Source organism: Anser anser (genome assembly GCF_964211835.1).
Source record: "Anser anser genome assembly, chromosome: 11".
Classification (NCBI taxonomy): Eukaryota; Metazoa; Chordata; class Aves; order Anseriformes; family Anatidae; genus Anser; species Anser anser.
This window is the reverse complement of record NC_139732.1, coordinates 11,301,240-11,316,349: the sequence shown is the minus strand read 5'-3', so window position 1 is coordinate 11,316,349 and position 15,110 is coordinate 11,301,240. Positions and strand designations below refer to the sequence as shown.

General features: G+C 68.4%; 2 protein-coding genes across 6 annotated transcripts; one reads left to right on the top strand and one right to left on the bottom strand.

Moving 5' to 3' along the window:
- Positions 1–43: 43 nt before the first annotated feature.
- Positions 44–7,514, bottom strand: FCSK (fucose kinase). Of its 4 annotated transcripts, none has more exons than XR_014589129.1 (23): positions 7,361–7,514; positions 7,120–7,274; positions 6,367–6,417; positions 6,110–6,235; positions 5,888–5,960; positions 5,489–5,586; positions 5,244–5,324; positions 5,032–5,151; positions 4,807–4,948; positions 4,488–4,615; positions 4,285–4,386; positions 3,848–4,018; positions 3,706–3,773; positions 3,166–3,536; positions 2,804–3,014; positions 2,552–2,718; positions 2,242–2,469; positions 1,955–2,098; positions 1,762–1,881; positions 1,502–1,689; positions 1,371–1,430; positions 548–771; positions 44–412 (listed from the first exon to the last, which is right to left on the bottom strand). XR_014589129.1 is itself a non-coding variant. In XM_083851892.1 (23 exons), the coding sequence occupies exons 1-23, from the start codon at positions 7,437–7,439 to the stop codon at positions 296–298; spliced, it is 3,264 nt and encodes a 1,087-aa protein (XP_083708018.1). In that variant the 5' UTR covers positions 7,440–7,514; the 3' UTR covers positions 44–295. The 4 variants fall into 4 exon arrangements, 2 of the variants coding, with proteins under 2 accessions (XP_083708018.1, XP_083708019.1); XM_083851892.1 differs by having other exon boundaries at positions 1,331–1,430; XR_014589130.1 differs by lacking the exon at positions 1,502–1,689 and having other exon boundaries at positions 1,371–1,501.
- A 372-nt stretch (positions 7,515–7,886) lies between these two features.
- On the top strand, positions 7,887–14,751 carry ST3GAL2 (ST3 beta-galactoside alpha-2,3-sialyltransferase 2). 2 transcript variants are annotated; one of them, XR_014589132.1, is made up of 9 exons: positions 7,887–8,037; positions 10,008–10,192; positions 10,308–10,757; positions 11,119–11,312; positions 11,419–11,598; positions 11,780–11,825; positions 11,919–12,038; positions 12,162–13,095; positions 13,997–14,751. XR_014589132.1 is itself a non-coding variant. In XM_083851911.1 (8 exons), exons 3-8 carry the CDS (start codon positions 10,422–10,424, stop codon positions 12,333–12,335), a joined length of 1,050 nt encoding a protein of 349 aa, XP_083708037.1. In that variant the 5' UTR covers positions 7,887–8,037; positions 10,008–10,192; positions 10,308–10,421; the 3' UTR covers positions 12,336–14,751. The 2 variants fall into 2 exon arrangements, 1 of the variants encoding a protein (XP_083708037.1); XM_083851911.1 differs by having other exon boundaries at positions 12,162–14,751.
- Positions 14,752–15,110: the final 359 nt, after the last annotated feature.

Genomic DNA, 15,110 nt, shown 5'->3' with positions numbered 1-15,110 from the left:
CCTGGCAGGAACACTCACCTTCCTCCTGCTGGAGGCGGCATCACCAACCCTCAGGTCCCTTCAGAGACTGCTAAAACTCCAACCCACAGATGGGGCTGGGTGCCAGCTGTGCCCCCAGCAGCCTGTCCTTCCAGCAGGGCCTTCTGCCTGCCCAGCTCAGTGCAGCCCCGGGGCCCTTTGGGCTCTGTCAGCCCCGTCAGGGAGCGGGCAGCCCTGAGGGGAACGTTCCTGCTGCGTATGGCCGCTGGCTCCTCAGCCCCGCGTGTCGGCGATGAGCAGGGCAGAGCTGAGGCCCTCACACAGCCGCGTCCTCCCCCGGAGGAGCGCTGCCATCCAGCTCGCATCCCACAACCTCCACCGAGACACCCCCCGTGTCCACTTCGATGCTGTGGATGCTGAAGTTACCCAGCCCCTGGAAAACAAAAAAGAGCGAAGTGGGCAGGAGGAGAGCTCCTGAGGGGCTCACCCCTGTCAGCAACCCACCCGTGCTGCTGAGCTTCGGCAGCAACCCCCTCTCGCACCCGAGGGGCTGGGAGTGTTTCCTTACCTCAGTTTTGGCCAGAATTTGGTGCAAAGCCTCCTTCTGCCGCGGGGCTTTGGTGAGGACGTAGAGGAAGCCACCGCCGCCAGCCCCGGCCAAGCACTGCCCGTGGACGTAGGGCCGGAGGGCACCCATCATGCGCCCGACAGCCAGCGGCTCGCAGCCAGGGGCCATGCGCTTCTTCTGCTGCCAGTAGCGGTCCAGACACGTGCCGACGAGCGGCAGGTCACCTGCAGGAGGAAGGTCAAGAAAACATGGCAAAAAAAAACAACAAATTGCTCAGTTTTTGTCCTCCTGGGGGGCAGAAACCTGGCCGTGCCCCCAGTGAGCTGAGTTCTGCCGCCTCTCTGCCCCAGCCCTCTGCCTGCCGAGCAGGATGCCCCAGGACCGTCACTTCGCTGTTCATTTTTAACCCTCCCCAGGGGAGAATTTGCTTGTTTTAATGCTCCGGCCTCCCTTCCGCTGCAGCCCAGCAGCCCAACACCAACTGAATCCACTTCGAGGCCGGGCCTGCCCCCAGGCCCAGCAGATGACCCAGGAAAAGCAACCAGACGCTGCGTGCCCTGCGGGGACACTTCCAGCCCCGCTTCCTCCAGGTCTTAGCTTAAGTTTCGGGGCACTGCCTGTAGCAGGCGGGTGAGCCTGGGGGGAGGACGTGAAGTTGCTGCAGCTCCCCGAGCCTGCACCACCCTAGTGTGTGCCCCTGAATCCAGCACGGCCGCTCCTGGGGGCGTTTGTGCTGCTTCAGTCGTTAAAAGGGCCAGCCCGACGCAGGGAAGGGGCTCCCACCTTGCCTCAAGGCCCGGGCACACTCCTCGGCGTTGCTCACCAGCACGTGGGCGTTCTGCACGACGGAGGGCAGCCGGGCGTTCCAGTTCCTCACCACGTCCTGCGGGAGGCCAGGCTCAGGGGCGGTGCTGAAGGGGACAGGCTCGGACGGCCGAGGGGGAGCGGAGTTACCTGGAGCAAGTTGCGAGCCAGGCGAGTCTTCCCCGTGTACACCAGCAGCAAGTGATCGCTGAGGGTGCGGGCGAAGCCCTCGGGCACCGGGATCTCCTCCACCTCCACCCGGAGCGGCAGCTGCGCCTTCGACCGCCCGATCTTGATGCCGGGCACCAGCCCGCCCACCTGGTCCTGCCAACCTCCGCCTGCAGGGCAGGGGGGGCTCAGCCTCCGCCCGGCCCCCACCCCAAAGGCCGGGGGCTCCCCCCGGCCCCTACCTGTGGTCAGCCTCTGCTCCAGGTGCAGCACGGCGTGGACGAGCGACTCGGTGCTCGCAGCCTTCCCAGCCGCCCGGTACAGCGAGGCCATCGCCGCTCCCGCCAGGATGCTGCTGGTGCCTGCGGGGAGCACGGGCAGGGTCAGGGCGACGAGGGGGGGACACAGACGCCAGCCCCCTCCTCGCGGACGTACCGAGGCCGGAGCCGTGGGGCAGCTTGGACCAGGTGTGCACCTCAAAGCCGCCCCCGAAGCTCCGCATCAGCTGGGCCCGCAGGGGTTCCTGCGAGGGGAACTGCACGATCTGGGTGCAGATGAAGGCAGCTTTGAGCAAGGCCCCTGGAAATAAAGGGAGATTAAAGCTGGCGTCTGCTGCACCACCAGCTCCGACACCCACACCACCCCCAACAAGAGGAGGTGTAGGAGCAGAGCGGGTCGCTCCCAGCAGCTCAGGGACACCAGGGGAGCTGGTGCCACCTCACCTGGGGCGTGGGGCTGGCAGTAATCCCTCAAGTCCTCCAGCTCCCGGCACACCAGCTCGGCCACCGCCTCGCCCCGCAGCGTGCCGCCCAGGCTGACGAGGCGCAGCTCCGGCTCGGGGATGCGCCGCACGCGGGCGCCGATGGGCCGGCACCCGTCCACCAGCACCGCCACGTCCACCACGGCCCCCCCGTGCTCATAGGTGACCGGGGGGGTGTCGCTCCAGCCCCCTAGCCGAGGCACGCCGTCAGTCCCAGCTCCTTTTCCGTCCCCTCCGCCCCACCGAGCCCGCCCCGGGCTGGAAACACTCACCGGAGAGGTCGAGGCGGGCCGGACACACGGCCTGCACCCAGCACCCCACGGGCGGCAGCTCCGCCGGCCGCACGGTGACGAACCGGCAGGAGGACATCACCGCCTGCCGGACCAGGATCTGCTCGGCGCCCTCGTAGTGCCGGGCCGCTCTCACCAGCAGGTCCGGCCTGCGAAAAGAGCGGCCCTGAGCCCACCGCCGAGCCTGCCAACACCCGGGGTGGGACGGCAGCCACGCGCCAGCCCCTGCCTCACCCGCTCATCCACTTCTGCCGCTCGGCTGCCAGCTCCCGCACGCCGCCGGCGATGTCCCCGCTCTCCAGGCGCCTGAACGCCGAAGCCCACCGGCTGTTGGCCGCGGGGCCGCTGCGCAAGCCCCCCTCCCCGTGTGCCAGGCAGCCCAGCACATCGGCGATGCAGGCGAGCGCCCGGGCTGCAACACCCGCGTCGTCGGCCGTGGAGGCAACTGGAATACAAAAGGAGGTCGTGTGTCACTCCAACCCAGCCCGCTTCTGCGACAAGCTGACCCCAGGGGAGAGGGATTTGCGTGGCGCGCACCCACCCTGCCTCACTGAACGCTCTTGGAGGCTCCTGCAGCGGGGCTGCCACGCGCTTACCCTCATCCAGCGTGCCCAGCACGGCCTCGTGGTAGCCCTCGTGGACGGCGCTGCGGATGAGCGGCAGGAGGCTGCCGTCCTGGCGCCCCAGCAGCACCCGCCGCACCTTGCGCTGGCCCTGCAGGAAGAAGAGGGCCCGGCGGGAGCCCAGCTCGGCCTCCTTGTCCAGGCAGGGCAGCAGCTCCTGCCAGGACATGCGCCAGGCCGCCCGCCAGCGCGCCAGCCGCCCGCCGGGCCCCGCCACCAGGGCCAGCAGCCACAGCACGTCCTCCAGCCCCAGCGCCTCGGAGGCGTGCAGCACCGGGAAGAGCCGGGCGCTGAGCAGGCAGCGGCTGCTCCGCGGCGTCTCGGCGTCCCAAAGGTCGCCTTCCCTGGATGAGGGAGAGCCCATCAGCACCGCCCCGGGGCTCGAGGGCAGCTTTCAGGTGGGGAGGAGGGGGTGAGGTGGCTGCGATGCCTCCTGCTGCAGCCTTAGAGGCGTGGGGTGGCACCGGAACCCCAGGGCAGCCGCGTCCCCTGCCCTGAGCACGTGGCACCTACCGTACGCCCGTCCGACGGAAAAACTCGGCCCAGGGCACGTTGAGGTAGGTGGAACCTTCAGCGGGGCTCTGGGGGGGACACGGGGGGGCCGGTTACACCCCAGCCCCACGGGGAGTCCCGTGCCACCTCGCCGTCCCCGCACCTGCCAGTCGTCGAGGCGGCCGCTGAGCGTGAACACGCGGCAGGACAGGTCCCGCAGCCGGACGTGGTGGCCCTGGAGGACGACGTCGCGCAGGGGGCAGCCCTGCAGGGCTGGCGAGGAGCCCGCCGTGAGGCCCGAGAGGAGGCAGCCGGGGCCGATCTCCAGGGGACCCTGCGGAGGAAGCATCAGGACCATGAGCAGCCCCCCAGAGCAGCCCCCGACCTCGGAAGGGAACAGACACCACAGCAGACACGCTGTGGTCAGCAAAAGCCGGGCGCTGGGGTGGGACATCGTGCTCCGACGGGGCCGTGGGGACACAGACTGCAGAAATTCAGGCCGGGAGCCAGCCTCCAGGGTCCAAAAAGGCAGCCAGAATGGGCAGGGTGCCCCAAAACTGGCAGCAGTGGGTCCCCTCCGAGTCCCCCAGGGCCACGCACCTGGAGGTGACAGTGCTGGATGGCGCTGCCGGCCGCCAGCCGCACGGCTCCCTCCAGCAGGCTGTTGGTGACCGAGGAGCCGTCCTCCAGGAGCCAGGGCTGCTGCAGGGGGACACGGGGACACCAGGGTCCGGCCACGCAGCGGGGAGTAACACCCCCCAAAAAAGCGTGCGTGAGAGCGAAGCGGGGCTGGCGGGACCTACGTCGGCCTGGGAGTGGGCTGCCTTGCAGAAGCGGAGGTGGCTGGCGGAGCCGGGCAGGAGCGTCAGGCTGCGGATGTGGTCGCTGGCAGACGCGGTCAGGTAGTCGTAGGACGCGTCGGGGATGCAGGCTGCGGGGAGCCAGGAGAGCTGGCGGCAGGCTGAGCACAAACACGGGGCCGGGAGGCGCTCCCGGCCTCCCCAGCAGCCCTCCCTGCTCCCCTCCTCCCCGGGGAAAGGGCTGGTGCCAGGCCCTGACCCCAAATCTCTCCCCAGTCAGGGGACCAGGTCACGTCGCACGTCCCCCCGCAGCGCCGCTCACCCATGCTGAGAGGGAAGGCGCGGAGAGATGCCCACAGCACGGAGCGGGCGCTCCTCGCGCTGGCGTCGCTGCCGCCCTTCACGAAGTCCTCCTCCGTCACCCCCCGCGCCATGCTCAGCACGATGTCGAAGAAGAGGGAGAGCTGCGGACAGAAGGGACGCCCCGCGTACAGCCCCGCTGCAAGCAGGGGACCCACGGGTGTCCCGTCACCCCCGAGGGGGTCACCTGGATGGGCGGTGCCCCCGAGTCCAGCCCCATGTAGGTGCAGGCGTCCAGGGGCGGGATGACGTGGGTGGCCAGGAGCTGCTCGGCGGCGTCCGAGGAGAAGAAAACCACGCCGCAGACCTGCGGGGGCGCAGCGGGGCCGAGGCCGTGCCGGCCCTGTCCCTCGCCGGGGCGGGCAGGTGGCACGAGTGGAGGTGGCATGAGGGACGTACCAGCGGGACGGCGCCATCGGGCCCCGCACACTGCTGGATCTGGGCCTCCGTGCCTCTGTAGATGATGTCGTGCACCAGCCCCTGGGAGAAAGACAACTCCGATGAGCATTTTGCAGCACCCCATGCCAAACAGATCCCACAGGGACAAGGGGACAGAGACCCCCCAGGGCAGGGGAAGGGAGTGGGAAGCCCCTGCCCCTCCGAGGGGGCTCCAGGGCGGTGATACCATGAGAACTGCCACCGACCTGCTCGTCGGCAAGGTACACCCCGTGGTTCCTGGCGTAGGCCTGGCTGCCGGGCACGGCGATCACTCGGACGCCCCGGAAGCCGTCCCAGTCGATGCCTGGGGACGAGGACTTGAACCAGTGCCCGCTGGTGGCGCCCAGCCCCACACAGCCACCCAAAAACCAGCAACCACGGCGGCAGCAGCGCCCGGCCTCAGCCACAACGGATGCTGCCGACCGCCCCCGAGCCCTTCTGAGTGCCACCCGTGGGTGCGCTCAGCCCTGGGCAGCCCGGGTGCGCTCTGAGCAGCGGGTGCCCGGGCACGGGTGCGCGGCAGAAGCCAAACCGGCCGCGTTGCTGCCAGCCGAGCCCGTCCCGAGCCCAAGCGGGCGCTGGGGGCAGGGCTGGCGCCCACTCACCTGGTGCTGAGGGCACGGTGAGGAGCATGTCGGTGCTGCACACCCACACGCCGGGCGGGGAGCCCACGCAGAGCTGCCGAGAAAAGGGCCGTGCACCCAGGGGGGGCTCGGAAGGGGCTCAGCCCCCCTGGGGGGCACCCAGCGCCCTTGTCACCCCGCTGGCGGCACCCAAAGGTGCCCCAGGCCCACGCTGGTGCCGGGGTGACCCCGTGCCGCACGCACCCGGTGCGTCAGGGTGTGCAGCAGGCTGTCCAGGTTGCACACCGGGGCCTCGGCCAGGGCGTCGGGGTCCTCCGCGGGCAGGCAGGTGAAGGCCCGGCCGCAGTCGTCGAAGGAGAATTCACGGCCCTGGGTGGGGGGGGGAGAGAACAGGGGAGGGGGTGTGGGGGGGCTACGTGTGTGGGGCAGCCCCGGCTCTCAGCCAGGGGGCGGAGGGTCCCCAAGATGGGTGGGGGGCCCCATCTGCAGCCCCCCCTCACCATGTGCAGCACGAGGATCCGGGCGTCCCTCAGGACGTCGGAGGTCACCACCTGGGGGGGGCAGAGCGGGGAGCAGTCGGCAGTGGGGACCCCCAGGACCCCCCCCCCCTTAAGGTCTCCCCCAATGCAGGAACCCCCTCCCCAATACCCACTCCTGGTACTCCCCCCTCAGGACCTCCCTCCCCTCAGACCTCACCCCCAAACCCCCACCCTCCAAGGACCACCCCCCCCCCAGAATTCCCCCCAGGACCCCTCCTCCCCCCCAAAAAAAACCCCTCACACCTCAGGACCAGCCTCCCCCTGGGACCCCACCTCAGGACCTCCCCCTCCCTCCTGGACCTCTCCCGTGCCCCTCCCCACCTGGGACCTTCCCCCCCCCCCCATTCCCTGGCACCCCCTCCCCATGCTTGTGTGCCCCTCTCCCCCAGCCCCCCCCCCAGGCCGTCCCCCAGGCCCCCCTCCCATGACCCTCCCCCCCAGACACCCCTCCCCAGACACCCTCTCCCCCTGCCCCTCCCCACATAAGACCCCCCCTCCTCCAGGGCCACCCCCCACCCCTGTGCCCCTCTCCCCCCAGGGAACCCCCCCCCAGAACCTCCCCCTTTCCCCTGGGACCTCCCCCAGGCCCCCCCTCTCCCCCTGCCCCTCCCCACATGCCCCCCCCCTCCACCCCCGTGCCCCTCTCCCCCCGGGGACCCCTCCCCCCCAGACCCTCCCCCTCCCCCCTGCCCCTCCCCACCCGCCCCCCCTCACCGTGCCCCCCGCCCTGGCACTCAGCCTCTCGGCGGCCGCCAGCAGGGCGTTGAGGGTGGCCCCGCCGCTGCCCAAGCGGGTCCAGGGGTCCTCCAGCACCGCCACGAGGGGGGGCTCCGGGCCCAGCGCCCCCCGGCGCCGCCTCAGCTCCAGCTCTGCCGGGCGAGGGGAGGGGGGGGGCGCTGAGGGCCGGCTCCCCGCGGCCCCCCGGCGGCGCGGCAGCCCCGGCCCCGCCGCTTGCCTCGCCACAGGGCCGGCACGGAGCCGCCGCGCCGGCAGGTCAGCACCACCGCGGCCCAGCCGCCGCCCCCCGCCGCCATCGCGCCGCCTCAGCCTCGCCTCGCCTCAGGCGCCCCCTCCTCAGGCGCCGCCGCCGCGGTGCCCGCTGGGAGCTGTAGTCCGGCGGCGCCCCGCCCACGCGCCGCGCAGCCCGGGGGCGAGGCCCGCGCCGGACTACAGCTCCCAGCGCGCACCGCGGGAGGGCTGCTTAAAGGCGCAGCGACCAAGTTTTGGGGGGGCGGGGGTCTGCTAGGGGTGAAAATAGGGGTTTTCGAGTATTCTGCCCCAAAATGGCTCATGGAGAGCGGTCTGCCCCAAAACGTCCCAAACAGACACAGCACTGCGTCAGGGGGTGGCGGGGCCTGACGGAAACACGGCCAGGGCTGCCCAGTGCCCGCGGGGGGGGGGGGCACCGGGGGGCGGCACCGGGGGGGGCTCCGTGAGGTACCGGGGGGCTCCGGGCGGTACCGGGGGGTCCCGGCGCCGCCCCGGCTCCTACAAGTCCCACAACCCCCCCGGACTACAGCTCCCAGCCTGCCGGGCCCACCCCCCGCACGGCGCGGCTCGGCTCGGCCCGGCCCCGCGGAGGGCGCGGCGCGGGGGGGGGGGCGGCGGCGGCGGGGCCCGGAGCGGAGCCAGGTGGGGCTGGGGGCCGGGGGGGGGCCGGGGGGGGATCGGGGGGGACCCCCGGGTGTGGGGCTGGGGAGGTTGGGAGGGGAGGGGGGGAACGGGGGGACGGGGGGTGGGCGTCCGGTCCGTGTGGGAGAGCGCCCGGAGCCCCCCCGGGGCGGGCGAGGGGCTGAGGGGGTCCGGGGGGGGTTCAGGGGGGTGCTGGGGTTGTGGGGGGACAAACGGGTATGGGGGGGTGAGCACGGGGATGGTGCGAGCGTCCCTGGGGACACCCGTGTCACCCGGGGGGGCCAGCACCCCCCCACCATGCACCCCCCCCCCCCCCGTTGTTTTTTGGGGTCGGGGCTCCGAAACCACCGCAGCGCCCCTGCGGGTGCCCCCCACATCCCCTTTTGGCACCCGTCGTGCTAATTAACGGGGTGACGAGGCTCACACAGTGGCCCTCAACGGGGACGGGGGCGTCCGGACACGGACACCCCCCCCTTGGGGTGCCCGCACTGGGGCCAAACGGCGGGGAGGCCGGGGGGAGGCCGCGGAGCAGCGAGGCCCCGGCACGTTTCCTCTTCCCGGAGGAAGCCCGCGGCCCCCCGGCGACGCCACCTCTGCTCCCCGGCCCCGCGGCCAAACCGTGGCGGCGCCGGCGTGCTCGGCCCTGGGCTCCCCGCGGGTGTTCGGGGCGACGGAGCGGGTACAGCGCGTGGGGGGCAAAAGGGGAAAGGAGGTGCTGGGGGGGTGCCGGAGGTGCTGAGCCCCTGCTCTGAGTGGCTGCTGCCTGCCTGCGGGGTGAGGGTTGTGGCTTGGTGGGAGCTGAGCCCGTGGGACCCAACGTGGTGGGACCCGACCCTGTGGCTTGGTGGGACCTGAGCTGGTGGGACCCGCCCCTGTGGCTTGGTGGGAGCTGAGCCCCTGGGACCCAACGCAGTGCCTTAGGACATGACCCGGTCATACCTGACCCGGTGGCGTGGTGGGACCCGACTTGGTGGGACCCAACCTGATGGCCTGGTGGGACCTGACCTGGTGGGACCTGATGCAGTGGTACCCAACCCCGTGGCTTGGTGCGACCCGACCGGGTCATACCAAGCTTGGTGACTTGTTGGGACTTGACCTGGTGGGACCCAACGCTGGTTGCTTGGTGGGACCCAGTCCAGTGGCACCCAACGCGACAGCGTGGTGGGACCCGACCTGGTGGGACCCAGCCCAGTAGCTTTGGTGGGACCTGACCCAGTGGCTTGGTGGGACCCAACTTGGTGGCACCCAACCTGGTGGTCCTGTGGGCCCTGACATGGTGGGACCCCCTGGTGGGACCCCGCACCCATGTCCGCAGGCGCTCAGCACCCCCCCTCCTCCTCTCCCGTCCTGCCCTCGGTGGGGTCCCATGGCAAGGCTTCGTGCTGCGCTGCGAGCGGAAGGTCCCGGAGAGAAGCGCCGGCGGAGCTGACGGGCGAGAGGCTGGCTCGCGGTGCCGCCGCCATCCCGCTTCCTGAACCCTGGCCGGGGCTCGCCACGTGGCGCTCGGCGCGCTGTCGGGCCCAAACCCCGGTTCTCCCTTCCTCCTCCTGCTGCAAACATCGGGCACCGCTGTGACCCCATCACGATGCGATGGGCGACGCTCTCTGGGGCGCCCAGGGCAGGTGGCACCCATGGGTGCGCCGTGGCCACGATGCCCTGCTCACCGAGGGCTGGTTGCTTCGGGCGTTAATTCTGTAGAAACGCCCCTGCAGGGCGCCTTCACCCCCGGCTGCGGGCGGGGAAATGCCCACGGAGCGCCAGGGCGGGAGGATGCTCGCCGGTTCCCTTCCTCTCGCAGCCTGGGCAAATATTTGCAAGCGGGTTAATAATTCGGGCAGGGTGCCGCCAGCGCCCAGCTGGCTCTGCAAAGCGATCGGCCGCGGTGCCGGGGCGATTCTTACCCTTATCCCCACGAGGGCTTTGTGGGGAGCATCCCGGGTCCAACGTACGTCCCCCCCTTCCCGCTGCAGGCTGCTGTCCCCGAGGTGTCCTGGCGCAGGGACGATGAGCACTGCCGCAGCCTGGAGCCAGCTGGGGACGGGTCCCCGAGCCTGCAGAGTCACGGGGACGCGGAGGTACGGCTGAGCCCGGCGTGCCGAGCCGTGCTGCGCCGTGCCACGCCGCGCCAGGCGGATGGAAAGCTGCGCCCTGGCAGGTAAGGGTGCTCCAACCCACCCCATAGCAGTGCAAAGCCCCCCTGGCACCCGAGGCCTCGCAGGCTGGGCTTTGTGCCCCCACCCCATGGTGACCCACGTCTCTGCACCCCACAGGGAGCCCCGCCGGCCGCCTGCCTCCACCCCGTGCCTGCCGGCCCCCTCCCGCGCCCGCCCCGCGCCCCAGCCCTATGCCAGGCGAGCGGCGCCCGCCGTGCCCACCCACCCGCCATGAAGTGCTCGCTGCGCCTCTGCTTCCTCTCGACCGCCTTCCTCCTCGTCTTCGTCATGTCCGTGCTCTTCACCTACTCCCACCACAGCATCGCCTACCTGGACCCCGGCGGGCTGGGCGGCATCCACCGGGTGAAGCTGGTGCCCGGCTACGCCGGCGTGCGGCGGCTCGGCCACGGGGGGCTGTACCCGAGGGGCTGCGCCTGCCGCCGCTGCCCCGAGGACGCCGCCGACGCCGCGGCGGCTTGGTTTGACAGCCGCTACGACGGCCGCGTCTCCCCGGTGTGGACCAAGGAGAACATGGAGCTGCCGCCGGACGTCCAGCGGTGGTGGATGGTGAGTGTCCCCGCAGGGTGCGGGGTCCAAAGTGCTTTGGAAGCTCCTCTGGGCAGCGCCTCGTCCCTGCATCCATGGCCACCGAGTGGCTCCGAGCTGATTTATTTGCCACGTGGGGCAGGCCCAGCATTTTGGGCCTCGTTTCCCCTATTTTTGACTTTTTTTTTTTTTTAATCCTTTCCCCACTTGCAGCTTCCCTCCCTTGCTCACCACCCTGCTTTTCCCCCCGCTCGGGATCCTGCGGCATCTCCGCACTGCCAAGCCCCCCCACACTCAGCGCTGTCTCGGAGCGGTGGGGAGGGGTCTGCTGGTGCTGCCCCCTGCCTGACGCCCCACCGCCGCCCTCCCTGTCACCCCACAGATGCTGCAGCCCCAGTTCAAGTCCCACAACACGCAGGAGGTGCTGAGCAAGCTTTTCCAGATCGTGCCGGGCGAGAACCCCTACCGCTGGCGCGACCCGCGCCACTGCCGGCGCTGCGCCGTGGTGGGCAACTCGGGCAACCTGCGCGGCTCTGGCTACGGGCCCGAGATCGACGGGCACGACTTCATCATGAGGTGAGGTCTGGGAGGAGAAAATGCGGCCTAAAAGCGGGACCCCCCATGGCAGGGCTGGGGGGCTCGCTCGGCCCCTCCTCGCCCCAGCGCCTGCCTCTGTCCCCAGGATGAACCAGGCGCCCACGGTGGGCTTTGAGGGGGACGTGGGCGGCCGGACCACGCACCACTTCATGTACCCCGAGAGTGCCAAGAACCTGCCCGCCAACGTCAGCTTCGTGCTGGTGCCCTTCAAGACCCTGGACCTGCTCTGGATTGCCAGCGCCCTCTCCACCGGCCAGATCAGGTTGTAAGTACCCAGTAGCACCGGTGGCACCGCCGTCATCGTCCCTCACGTCACGCACAGAGGTGGCATCGCCTTGGGGCCTTTTTGTCCCACACTGGGAGTGGCGAATGCTCACGGCTGGGGCTCGTTGGGTTCCTCCATCCCATCTCCTCCATCCCCTCTGCTTTTCTTGCTTTCTCCTCAGCACCTACGCGCCTGTGAAGCCTTTCCTGCGGGTGGACAAGGAAAAGGTAAGGACAGCACCGTGCCTCTGCGCCGGGGGCGGGGACAGACACGGTGTGCCAGGCTGCTCAAGCCAGCATCCCTTCTCCCCTCCCCGCCAGGTGCAGATCTACAACCCTGCCTTCTTCAAGTACATCCACGACCGCTGGACGGAGCACCACGGGCGCTACCCCTCCACCGGCATGCTGGTGCTCTTCTTCGCCCTGCACGTCTGCGACGAGGTGGGTGGCGGTGGCACGGGGACGCCTGCCGGGAGGTGGCTTTTGTTCCCACACCTCGCAGGGCTGGCTAATTTTTTTTTTATTATTTTATTCTATTTTTGGGTGCTGACTCTCGCCCCGCAGGTGAACGTCTTCGGGTTCGGCGCCGACAGCCGGGGCAACTGGCACCACTACTGGGAGAACAACCGCTACGCCGGCGAGTTCAGGAAGACCGGGGTGCACGACGCCGACTTCGAGGCGCACATCATCGACATGCTGGCCAAAACCAGCAGGATCGAGGTCTACCGGGGGAACTGAGGGCCGGACGGCGGCGCGTCCTCCAGCTCACCCACGCCAAGGAGCGGGGCTCAGTGCCCGGCCGGCAGCGGGTGGCCCCCCGGCACCCGTGGGTGCTCGCCAGCAGCCCCTGGCTGGCAGCGCGGCCCCAATGGAGCTGCCCCAGGTGGCACTCGGTGCCTGTGACCAATCAGGTTTTGAGCGAAAAAGGAGACTTTTTGTTGTTCTGGGGGTTTTTACTTAATATTATTGTTATTAAGGAACCCGTCTCAGCCGAGCGAGGATTTACAGACGCACTCAGCGCCCGGCAGGCTGGCGGGAGCGCCCAACTTGCATCTCTTTACAGTCAAACCAAATGCTGCTCTTTTTAAAATGAAAACAAACAAAAAGAAAACACAAAAAAACCTGAAGCCCGGCGACTTCGGGGAGCGCCCGAGCCAAGGGCAAAGTGACAATCAGCCCCCGAGGGCGCAGCCGGGCCGTGCCACCGTGCTGGTGTCCGACGGCCACCTCCTCCGGCTCTGCCTGTCCCCGGGCGTGGAAGCCGCCGCTGCTTTCGTCCTTTAATTTGATTTTTTTCTCCCCCCTTCACTTGGTGATGTCCCTTTGCGGCTGCAATCCCATGGCCCCGGGAAGGGGAGGTTGGACTCTCGCAGTCCCATTGCTGGAGCCCGCTGCGGCGCACTGAGATCGGGCTGCGCCGTGGGGACGCTGGCTCAGGGACGCCACCGTGCCAACCCCGCTGCGTCGGGGCCGGCGTCCTGGGCGCTCTTTGCCCAAGGTTAGGAGAAATTTGGGGTGGGTGGCAGCACGCATCTGGCAGCTGAGACCCGCACAGCGGCAGCCCGGTCCCTCTGCAGCACCCATGTCCCGACTATGGTGACCCCGATGTGCGGCAGCAGGCGCGTGGCGATGGACGGAGCAGGCTTTCCCTTCCCTTTCAGAACAGAAAAAGGGCAGGTGGGGGCTGGCTTTAGCAGGTGGACGAAGCGTGCTTTTTCTTTTGTTGTTCCCCCGTTTGCCGTCTCTGGTGAGAAGCTGGAAACCCAAAGTCTTCGCTCTGCTCACGCCGGCGGGCGAGGCGTGGGATTTTTGGGATAGGGAGTTTCAGGTCTCCAGGGCTAGCACCATGCTCCCTGGTGCCGGTGGCACAGGCAGGGGGCACAGGGGGCACAGCCTCCTGGTGGTGTAATTAAAACCACTTTCTTTTGGGCAATCAAGCAGCTGGGGTTGGGACATGCTGGAAAGCTCAAGACAAAGGCAATCATGGAGCCGCTGGGCAACACAAACCCTGCGCCTCCACCCGAGGGAGAGCCCAGCCCGTGCCCTTGCTGCAGCAGTTATTTGAGGACCGATCATGCAGGGAGCTTTGGGGGCTTGGTGGTTTTTTTCCTTTCACATCTGGCTTTTCTGTAGCAGCCCCTTACCTGTTTCTCTGCTTTGGATTGATTTATTTTTTTCCACGGGGTTTGCTTTTTTGATTTTTTTGAGGTTTCTCTCTGCAGTCGTGAAGTGCAAGGCTCGGGGCACCTGGGCTGGGCCCTCTCCTCTCTTCTGCCCATGGGGCTCCAATTCCAGGGGTTTTTCTGGGCAGGTTTTGGTAGAAGCCGCCCCAGGACGCATCCTGCGCCCTCCTGGGGTGTTGCCTTGGCATTTGGTCCGTTTTTGTTTTTTTTTTTTAGGGGAAGAAAACCACAAAAATCACAAAACCACGAGCAACAACGAGTGCCTTGACCATCTCCTGTCGGCCGCGCCAGACCGAGCCCGCTGCCGCGCTGCCCCGTGAGGTTGGGGTGCACCGAGGCCGACCCCGGGGCTTCCTCCTCTTCCTTCCCCTCCTGGGGGGCATGGGGTGGCCTCCGGGCACCTCCTGGGTGCGGGGCAGAGGCTGGGGAGGACGGATCCGGCGCGACGGGGCTGGACCAGCACTGCTCCCTGCTCCGGGCCAGACAATCACGGAGCGAGAGGAGGTGCCAGGTCCTGAGCCCGCCGGCAGCACCGTGCCAGCATCCGACAGTTTTTTGGCTAACTTCCTTCCCCCCCCCTCCCCTTTTTATTATTGTTATTACTATTATTATTGGTGTTATTATTTAAAGTGTCCCGCCACGAGGACTCGCGACCACTCCACGCACGAGCATGCTGCACGCCCCGCGGGCGCTGCGCCTGTGAGCACCACTGTACTGTACATAGAGGAGACGTAGGCAGAGGGTATGGGCGGGGGTGCCCGTTTTGGGGGGCACAGAGGCAGAAAGCAAGGTTTTGGGGGCCTCCATCACACGGTGCCCAACTGGGAGAGGCAGCCCCGTGCCCTGTGCCACGGCTGGGGGGGTCCCGTAGCTTCTGCCTACGTGGGTACTTCTGCACACAACTGTCTTAAACCAACTTTTTTTTGGTTTTTTTTTTTTTTTTTTTTGTCAATAAAAATCACGCATCTGAACCGCTCCGTGTTTTCCTCCTGTCCCCAGCCCTGCCTGCCCAAAGCCTGTGTTTGGGCGATGCCACTGCTCTCCAGCTGCCACTGGGACCCCGAAAAATGGTCAGGGTCACTTGTAGGGCACAGGACAGAGCCCCCAGTCCCCGATCTCTGTCGTGCCCCAGGCAGGGGGTGACAGGGGGCTGCTTCAACCTGCCGTGAGCATGCTCTCCAGCAGAAGATGGATGAGAGATTTTCCCTGGCTCCTGCTGGGACTTAAAACTTGCGTGGGCATTTGTCTTGAAAAAGGTTTCCAAGCATTTTCCCCAGGGCTTTGGGGTGCTGCAGCAGCTTCCCCGTGGCAGGGGGCAGTGGGCTGGCTC

Bases quoted from the DNA above. Each gene is read 5' to 3' on its own strand.
- FCSK (XM_083851892.1), bottom strand. From the start codon at position 7,439: ATGGCGGCGGGGGGCGGCGGCTGGGCCGCGGTGGTGCTGACCTGCCGG. The intron at 6,418-7,119 runs GTGAGGGGGGGC...TGCCCCCCCCAG, and splicing joins GTGCCAGGGCGGGGGGCACG to GTGGTGACCTCCGACGTCCT. The intron at 5,961-6,109 runs GTGCGTGCGGCA...TTTTCTCGGCAG, and splicing joins TGCACACCCTGACGCACCGG to CTCTGCGTGGGCTCCCCGCC.
- ST3GAL2 (XM_083851911.1), top strand. From the start codon at position 10,422: ATGAAGTGCTCGCTGCGCCTCTGCTTCCTCTCGACCGCCTTCCTCCTC. The intron at 11,313-11,418 runs GTGAGGTCTGGG...CTCTGTCCCCAG, and splicing joins GGGCACGACTTCATCATGAG to GATGAACCAGGCGCCCACGG. The intron at 11,599-11,779 runs GTAAGTACCCAG...CTTTCTCCTCAG, and splicing joins TCCACCGGCCAGATCAGGTT to CACCTACGCGCCTGTGAAGC.